The sequence below is a fragment of the Silurus meridionalis genome, chromosome 12, assembly GCF_014805685.1.
Source record: "Silurus meridionalis isolate SWU-2019-XX chromosome 12, ASM1480568v1, whole genome shotgun sequence".
Classification (NCBI taxonomy): domain Eukaryota; kingdom Metazoa; phylum Chordata; class Actinopteri; order Siluriformes; family Siluridae; genus Silurus; species Silurus meridionalis.
In genome coordinates this window covers 14,438,104-14,447,987 of record NC_060895.1, presented here as the reverse complement: position 1 = coordinate 14,447,987, position 9,884 = coordinate 14,438,104, and the positions used below count along the sequence as shown (strand labels likewise).

The 9,884-nt window shown below is 36.0% G+C and overlaps 2 protein-coding genes across 2 annotated transcripts; both read right to left on the bottom strand.

The window, feature by feature from the left end:
* Positions 1-2,270: 2,270 nt before the first annotated feature.
* On the bottom strand, positions 2,271-3,825 carry cbln18 (cerebellin 18). The gene is given in 5 exon segments (XM_046863394.1): positions 2,271-2,832; positions 3,212-3,343; positions 3,456-3,527; positions 3,530-3,661; positions 3,723-3,825. Coding segments are annotated over 5 exon segments (744 nt in total). The 3' UTR covers positions 2,271-2,527.
* Positions 3,826-6,935: 3,110 nt separating this feature from the next.
* cbln20 (cerebellin 20) lies at positions 6,936-9,753 on the bottom strand. Its single transcript, XM_046862916.1, has 4 exons — positions 8,383-9,753; positions 8,077-8,181; positions 7,740-7,880; positions 6,936-7,636 (listed from the first exon to the last, which is right to left on the bottom strand). The coding sequence occupies exons 1-4, from the start codon at positions 8,387-8,389 to the stop codon at positions 7,209-7,211; spliced, it is 681 nt and encodes a 226-aa protein (XP_046718872.1). The 5' UTR covers positions 8,390-9,753; the 3' UTR covers positions 6,936-7,208.
* Between the last annotated feature and the right edge of the window lie 131 nt (positions 9,754-9,884).

Sequence of the window (9,884 nt, the reverse complement as noted above, 5' to 3'; positions counted from 1 at the left end):
GGGCTAAACCTGAGGGTCTATTTGTGCTGCCCAGATAAACATTGTTCCATCATATGGACATTAAACCATAATACATGGACTCGTGTTTCGGTGTTTTGAGATTTTTTATTAGATTTTTTCATGAAGAAAAGAAGTAAAGAAACATCCACTGCAGTCAGGTATACAGACGAGCAGGTGAAGTCCCTTATTTGGAATAACTTCTTTTAATCTAAAAATTGTCACACATTATTTGAATCTTCTCTGAAGACTCTGAAACACTAATGAAACACAGTATATGGGCTGTATGTTCACTAGGCATATTTCAGTCTAACAGGTAGGAATGTCAGGCATGTTTGGAAACACACATAGAAGACATCAAGTGTAGCTAATTAATATAACATTGAAGTTTAGAAATGAGGTGAGACTTCAGGACTTTAATTATGGAAACGGAAAGAGTGGGCTCATGCTTCTATTTCGTCGAAAAACTAATGAGCGGGAATCCCGGCCAGGCTGTAAAGTGGATGAAGAGGAGGATGCTGATGATGAGAAGGAGCATGCAATAACTGCTAGTTTTCACCTGTTATTTTAATAATATATTGTTCCGCTTTGTTTATCTTTCCATTTCAGTTTGCACCAGCAGGCAGTAAGTGAGTTTATTGGCACCCAGTATGATTTCCATTGCATTCGTTTGCAGTGGTTTATCAGTCAGTAGCATTAAAATAATCGTATTAAGTTTCCGTTTCTCCACAGATGCCGTCCAATGTGGAAATAAAAGCGTGGCTGCGTGACCTCGGTCACGTGACCGAGCGCGCGCGCGAGCTGAGCGCATCGGACGGAACCGTCATTCGGCAGCATGACACATTTTTCCGCACGTCGAAAGCGGGGCGTCTGAAGCTGAGGGACTTCCTGGTGAGTCTGCGAGCTGGAAGACTCACAGAAATACCACGAATAATAACTAACGCATTCATACTGACCCCCCGGTACTCGCTTTACAGAATGGAAGTGGACAGCTGATATTCTATGAGAGAGAAGATATGAGTGGCCCCAAAGTGTCCAACTACTCCATCACTCACACTGATGATCCTCAAGGCCTGACTGTAAGCACTTCAATATCACTGCTGATCTCACAGGACTCCAAAAACATGCACTCATTAAAAATCCCCTACATACATTATATGATGTTTATATATATATATATATATATATATATATATATATATATATATATATATATATATATATATATATGAATGTATATGTGTGTGTGTGTGTGTGTGTGTATGTATATATATATATATATATATATATATATATATATATATATATATATATATATGAATGTATATGTAGTGTGTGTATGTATGTATGTATATGCGTGTGTGTGTGTGTGTGTGTGTGTGTGTGTGTACGTATATACACGTACACCCACACACATACATAAAGTGTGTGTGTGTATATGTCCTTGTCAACTCAACATTTTCAGTTAATGGCTTCATTAGTTTCTGCATTCAAATATTAATTAAATTATTAATTCATTAATTCATTGGATTAATTAATCAGCTTCATCCTGATCACAGTGGATCCAGAGCCTATGCTTGGAACACCTTGTGCCAGTCTTTCTTAAGGCACCATACATGTAGACACGTGTGTGTGTGTGTGTGTGTGTGTGTGTGTGTGTGTGAGAGTGTGTGTGTGTGTGTGTATATCATCACTGGATCCTTCCTGTCTTAGAAAGGTGAGATGTTTTGTGTGTGTGCATGCAGAAAGTACTATCTGAAGCATTAGGACAGGTGGGCCAGGTGAAAAAGGAAAGAAGACTGTATATGGTGGGACAGACTCGAGTACATGTGGACTCTGTGGAGGGCCTGGGAGACTTCATGGAGCTTGAGGTATAGTAAGGCTTGTTCAAGATGCACAAAGAAAGAGTGTAAAATAGTTGGCTGCTAAGTGGTGTGTGTGTTTGTGTGTGTGTGTGTGTGTGTGACTCTGTATGTATGTGTTGAATATTGATACAGGTGGTAATGAGGGAAAACCAGAGCACAGAAGAAGGAGTTGCAATTGCCCACCAATTGATGCAGGATTTGGGTGTGAAGAAGGAGGACCTGATTGAAGGTGCATACATGGACCTCCTACATGCAAAGGGCCATCAGAATGGAAAGTAATAGCTATGTTATGAATATCTGTTCAGTTTTGACAATACAACTTAATTTTTTTTGTACTGCTGTTTGTTTTCTTTTCAAAAAGGAGAAAATAACCAACATAAGGAAACTGTAGTGTAACTGTAGTGTAAGTTCATTTAAACCTTTTATTCCATTGCCCACATTACTAAATTATTACATTACAATACAATTTAAAAAGTATGAGTTAGTATGGAAATCTAACATTTACCAAACTATGAAACCTGTCTGTCTTATTTAATGAGTCCTGGCCATCTGTAGGCTATTTGGAGTACTCTCTAGATATACAGAATCAACATAATGCTCCAAGTGCTATCATTATTGGCTGGAGCTGCACAGCTAATACACTTGTGCACTATTGCACTTGTCTGTTATATGTCAGAGAGAGGATAGACCAGGAATCCACTGAAAGAGTTGTAGCCCTGTGTGTCTGCACACAGAAACCTCCCGAGCACCAGCTCGACGTAAACCTGGTTGCCTCTTTTCAGCTGAAGGAGTACAGTCTGTGTAGCACTGTCCTCCGAATCCTCACGGTTGTCCTCCCAAGAGGAGGCTATCACTTGCCCCTCTTTCATCAGCTGTACCTTGTGGTAGATTCGCTCTCCTTCTGCTCCCAAATTAGAGTAAACCGTGTAGGAGAAGGAGTAAAGGCCAGACCGTGGAGCTGTGAATGTTCCTGTGCACATAAAAATATACAATCACCTTAATCTCTCTAGCTTTGTGTTTATGATTTTGTTGGTTTGGAACCGTATTAAAACTACATTTAAATATAAAGGACTTTGAGTTTTCCTGTGTTTAAGGTTTAAAGTTAAACCACTAGGAAGATGATTGCAGTCTCTGCTGAAAAACCCAACTAAATCTGACCAGGCTGAGCTGTTCAAAATGTCATAGATCATATTTGCCAAATGGTAAATGCACGTTGAATAGGAACAGTTTCTCAATTATTGCTGTTAGTTTTATTGTAGAAACTGTTTTAAAGATTCTACCAGACTAACCAGCTCTTTTTGTTCTGTGCAAAACCAGACTGGATTTCTTTCTAAGCAAATAATACTCACCCAGTGAAGGATTGTACCCATAGCCATGGTTGAGAGTGACATTGCAATACGAAATGGACACATTTTTGTTGAAAGGACCATAACATCCAGTTATAGGTAACATTGTAGCTGCAAATGATACATTATGTCCACCTGGGTAACAAAAAAAGACAAGGACGTATTTCAAGTAAGCAAAATCACACAGATACAATTTGTCAAATGATGGACAAGTGGTTGAACTGCTGAGGAAAACAGTAAATGTTACCGGTAACTTCCTCAATCTGGTTATTGAGACTGTTCAAGTCTTTCCATAGGCCCACCATTCGCATGAAGGTTTCTCCTCGAGCTGGAAAAGAGGTGAAGCCACACAGCAGCAGCCTTTTGGCTTTTTGAATGCACACTCACAGTCCCATCCTTCACAGGGCAAAGTCCCAGTCCAGTTAGCTGTGTGTAACAGAGCAACACCAATTTAATTCACTGGCATAAATATTACATAGACTGATGTAGTAGGAAATATTGAAAAGCATCTTACCTGCAGCTTGCTGTAAAATTTCTAAAGGGCTACTTGTTTGTGCCTTTAAGCATGGAAACAGTGCCCCCAGCAGGCCAAGAACAGCCACTGCAGCTACCTTCATTTTTAATTAGCTCACTGAAGAATCTTGTCTGTATTAAGTCAAGGAACAACAGAATTTAATATTGCTTTTGTAGCTTAGTTTCTCTTCAGGAGAATAAAATAATTTGTGTATTCTGCCATTAAATAATTTTTAGATAATACATAACTGCATGTCATGATTTCTTTTTCAACACTTAAAGTACTTCAGCAGTTTATACTCTTAATAGAGGCAATCAATAAACTACTGATGTGATTTTGCTTCAACTGTGTAGAATGTTTAAGCCTGAAAGTGTGAAACAATGCACTCTGTCAGCAACCAAATTTACTATTTACTAAAATTTTTGATACCCACAACTATATAATCATGCATTTTAAGACTTAAATCAGTACTTTATCATTTTTCAACAGAAAACCTGTTTCAGTTATTATGCCTCAACCGCTTAATCAGATTTAGCTTGATTGTGTGTATATACATAGTCAGTAGTAATACAGAGTATACCCTGTCGTGAAGTAACCAGAATTACTCTACTCTGCTCTTTTCTCACTACAAGAAATTGTGTCAAAGTTTTATTCTATAGTAATCATTTAAGTATCCACAATAGATATAATAGACCTTGGAGTATTAATTTAAAGTCAAATAACTAAACCCAATAAACATGCACCATACACTTAGTTAGCCATTTACTTTCATAGAAAATATACAAACTGACATATGTGTATACACAATGTACATACAAATATTGGTTGCTATTTTATTATTAGCTATTCTGTTATTTGATGTAATGGGGAAATGTATCCGTAAACTAGGTATAGAAATAAAGAGTAAATCTGCTCAGAAATATTGAATCAAAAGAATAATGCATTCATTAGACCAGCATTTCATTCTCACATTTTGCTTAAATGTACATTTTTTAAAAATAATGCAGTTATTCATATACTCACTGTGATTCTGAATGTTCTCGAAGCAAATGATCAGTGGCACAACACGAAGCCTGTCTATGAGGTGTGTGTGTGTGCGCACGTGTGCGTGTGCGTTGCGTGCAGCTGCAGTACAGCATTTGTGTAAGCTGATGGGAATGTGTATGTGTGAAACACATCCTGTCCATTACTGTATCCCATACCTATCCTATGAAGCCCAATGGGAGCTCACAATTTGTCTTTGTGTGTGTCAGTTTTGTATAGTTTTTCATTACACCAGGATCATGTTTTCCAGCACTCTGGGTGTAACACCAGCTATTATGATGATCGTCCATTTGAACCATATATGTACAGATAGAGCGGGTTTGTTTTATTATTGCTGCATTTATTCACTTTATCGCCTGATCAGTAATCCCAAGGCTGAGGCAGATGGAGGATTTTTAGCCTGATTCCCATTAGTTTGACAAGTTTATTGTCATATGTACAGGGTGTGGATCATAGCTAGCGATCTTATCACCTGTGAAAGCATTAACACACTTAATTTTTAAAAGTGCAGCCTGTCCTGCAGGACAGAAAAGATTATGATTTTTTTTTTTTATTTCTTAATAAAAGCAGAAAAAGTAAAAAATTAATCATTTTAAATAAAAACTATTACTATTATTTGAAAGTGTTGGTTAAAGTTTTCCCCAAATGTCTTTCAAAATATTTCATTCCTAAAAATGAAAGATTTTGAAAAAATAATATTGAAATCATTCTCACAGTTGGATCATGAAACTGTCCCAAGGTTGCAGTGAACTTTTAAAAAACATGACCGGCACATCACATAAACACTGTTGCTCAATGTACTAACAAATAAAAAATAAAAAAAACTGCAGGTGCTGTAGATCAACTGAGAAGTGGATGAAGATCAACCTTGTGTCTGTAGACTTTTGAACTTTTATGGTAAATGTCTAAAAGTCTTTGCACAGGTGCCTTCAAAAAAATCTTTATTATCTATAATAATAACTGCAAGGAAGCTGCACAACACCCAAGCATATAGATAATACACTGTATGGACAAAAGTAATGGTTAATTTATTTAGCGATATATGGTTCTTTCCCAATTCTTTCCCAAACTGTTGGCACAAAGGTGGAGGCACACAATTGTATCTAGCATTACATTTTCCCTTAACTTGAACTAAGAGACTCAAAGCTGTGCATAAAGCAGCACCATGAAGATATGGTTTACATCAGAGGTGACCAGACTTTTCTTTTATGAAGGGGCCAAAAAAAAAATTAATTATATAGCAATACCAAATATTATATTTAAAATAAAGATATGGTTTATTATTTATGGTCTATTATTTAAAAATAAATATATAAAAAACTTCTCTGTTATATGATTAACTAATGCAGTTTTATTTTCAAAGTTCCAGTTTCTAGTGAAACCTACAGTACAATGAGAAACATTGTATTGGCTTATTGTATTGTATTTATTGAATAAAGTTCAACACATAATACAGATATTCATTGCAGGACATGAAGTTTTTCCAAATGGTGAAAAAGTGAAAACCCCTTTAAAGCTCTAATTTCATCCCCATTAAACACGTTTGATATTAATTGGAACACTGACTGCAACCCAGGCCTCCTCACCGTACATCAGCACGTGACTGTATTAACACCTTTCTGGCTGAATGCCCACAAATCTCCACAAGCTCACCCAAAATCTAGTGGACCATCTTCCTAGAAGAGTGGAGGTCATTATCACAGCACATTGTGACTAAATGTGGAATAGGAGTTTCAGAAAGCACATACGAATCTTACAGTCTCTATGAGTCCATAAAATGTATCAGTTTGAATTGCTTACCAAGCATGAATACTATCAATATATCTGTTTCTGTTCTGGTAAGAGATTTTACTGGTTTATTTTGTTAAGAAATATATTTTGGATCATAATGTGATTTTTGATTTTTCGCTATTTAATGGAAATATTGTAGAAAATAAAAATAAAAAATAAAAGCAAATTCTCATGACTAATTAATATGTATTTGTTTATTTTGCTTATTTGGCTATAACTATATTTATGATTATGTTTATGGAGGTATAGCCTTCTTCAATCTATTATTAAACACTGCATATCAGAAGAAAGAATAAATAGAAAAGGTCATTGTTCTTCGGTCCTCTTTATTTGATCACATGAGTATAAACATGCATTTCTTTCTTATACAGCTTACAACAGACTTACACAGACTAAAGATTAACAAAAAAGTGGGTTAAAGATTAGCAAAAATATATATTTTGTGAATGTGATTTTACATAGTAAGCAGTAAACCTGTCTCAACAATTTTGAACCTGGGGCACATTTGTGAACTGGAAATCTAACAAACTAATTATCAGATCAGGAATTCAACATGGGAGCCAATGGATACATGGCCTTAATTTTAAAGGATCACAATTATTATTGCAAGGGTCTAAACATGGACAGGGGATCAGAGAAATAAAATAAAAATTAATCTGTAGCATAAAGCAAAAAGCTACTGAACGTGTTGAAATGGCTGTTGTCATCACACAGGTAGCAGCCAGAAGGAAGAATCACATCCAACTTGTCCCCTGTCTGCATTTGCATTGCCATTACAATTGTAGCACTGTCCTCCTGGTCCTGTGTGTTATATTCACTGAGTGCTGCAATCACGCGACCATTTTTACGCAAGCGAGCACAGGCAGCCAAGAGGGCGCCAGGGGCACCTGCATCACTGTACACTGTAAGAGCCAGTGCATAGACCCCTGAGCGTGGCACTGTAAAGATGCCTGTACTAGCATTGTAGCCATCGCCTAAGTTAATGAATATAGACTGGTACTTCACTACAGTGTCATCTCGGCTGGAAGTAAGGCATCGACGAGTATCAGTCAGTGCCACTGAAAAGGCACTGCGGCTGGCTGAGGAAAGAGGGAGAAAATCAGGATCAACACTCAAAGGACAGTCATTTGCAAGTGTTGAATAGCTAGCCAAGGTTTTTCAAGCAAAAGCAGGATAACTCACAGCGCACATTATTCAGAGCAGATTCAGCTCTATCCAGGCCCTTGCGCATCTCATTCAGGCTTATGTTGAAGAAATTCTCCATTCTTATCATCTGCTTTTGCATCAGGCAACAGCCACAGCTCTCAGAATCAGTGAGGCAAACTGCAGATAGAAAGCAATGATCCACTTTGAAATAATCACCTTTTAGTGCATCCAAATAAATACCACAAAAAAAGTTCCCTATAATTTAATTTCTGTTAAAGAGTGATTAACCACTCACTGACACCCATGCTCTTTTATTTTTCTTCTTCTTCATTTATTTATTTATTTATTAATTTATTTATGTTTTTATTTTTACCATTGTCATTGCCAGGATCAGGCTGATTCGCATCTCCTGGGCCATTCCAAGAGTACGGAGAACTGCTTGCAAGAGAATATCCAATAAGGCACAAGAACACAAGACCTGAATTAGGAAAGAAAATACAGTAAAATAAGTTAATTTAGAGAATTGGGCTCTGCCGACTTCCATACCAAAATCCAGTCAATTGTTTTTTTACAACATATACATCTAAAGCCAGACATTACCTGATAATGACTTCTTAGAGCTTTATTTGAAGCTTGAATTTGTTTAAGATACCAATTTCTGCAATTAAGTTAGTCTTACCTCTCATTTTGCTGTGTGATCAGTGACGATGTCTGCCCACTTGTTGCGGAGTTTTAGCTATAAAGGTTTGTCTGGCTCCACCTCTTGATTTCTCTAGGTGAGGAGAGAACCTGCCTGTCTTTGTCCCTATGATAAGCAATATGTAGGACTTGCATTATCTGACATCTGAAGCACATTGTAGTATATTGAGTTACTCCCACACACCATGAACTAGTGCACAATTACTGTACAGGACAGCATCTACTGGGAGCAGAGCAGTTGATCTGATAACCACAATGCACCAAAGATATGCTGTAACTCAGAAGGCCATTTGAGATTGCTTGCTTTTTTTCAGTGAAAAAAATAGCTGCCACATTGGAGCATTGTTTTTTCCAGGACACCTCCTTTATGATTTCGAGTCCACTTTCCATCTAAAAAGAATTGAAATAGTAGCAGCACATATTTTAGTTCTTAAATCTAAGTCAATAGCATTTACGTCTGTGATCTCTTTATTAGTAAATTAACAATTTCCAATGGGAAATCCATTAGTGTCACTGTAATACTTTTAAAACATCTATAAAAACTCTCAAGATTATTTTAAATAATAATAGATATTTAAGACATTTATTGAAAACTACAGATTTTCCTCAGCATTAGATGTTTTTTCAATATTTAATCTCAGCATTTAGAAACACACTGCTCAGCTAGCACTCAAACAGTTAATGGCTGCTGTGCGTTCCTATTTATTCAAGTGGAAAAAGTGAAAAGTTTTATGAACTGTGAGAATTGCTCACTTCTGTTATTTTCATTTATCCCTCTGTCACACTGACCTTCTAATTTAAGCTTTGCTTTATTTAAATCTCCATATAAAGCACTGCACATGACAGTAAACAGGACCAGAGTGAACACTACAGAAATAGCATGCAGAGATTTAATTCTGCTAAGTCAATAAAACAAACAGTATCTATGTAGCTGTTTTCAAAAACTTTACCTCATGTTAATACGTTTAAAAAAATATCAGCATGTAAAAATTTAGTTTGATTAAAATGTTTAAATTCATATAATAGCTCACATTTGTCACAATAAGATGAGTGATCGTTATTAAATGTTCTGATATATTTACCAGTAATCCAAAATCCAAAGGACATAACACAATTTTGTTAATGTTCAACATAGAGGTAATATGGTTAAATAATGTGTATAATGTGGTTAAATTTTGTAAGTTTGACCTTATTACCAAGTAAGGGATTTTTTTCATAATTCTACCATCAGAGAATTAACCATTAAAAAATCCATATTCATGTTCACAGGCACTTTAAACATTTTATATATTCTTGAACAGTTCTACATGCTTCATACGAAGAACACTGAAAAGCAGATGAAAACCCAAGTAGATAGAAATATGGAATGTAATGAAATTAGATATTAATAGAATATGAAAATTTATATACAATATTCTAGTTTTTTTTTTAATGTGATTAATTATTAGGCAATTCTTTTATGTAGAAAATTTTTTAACCCAG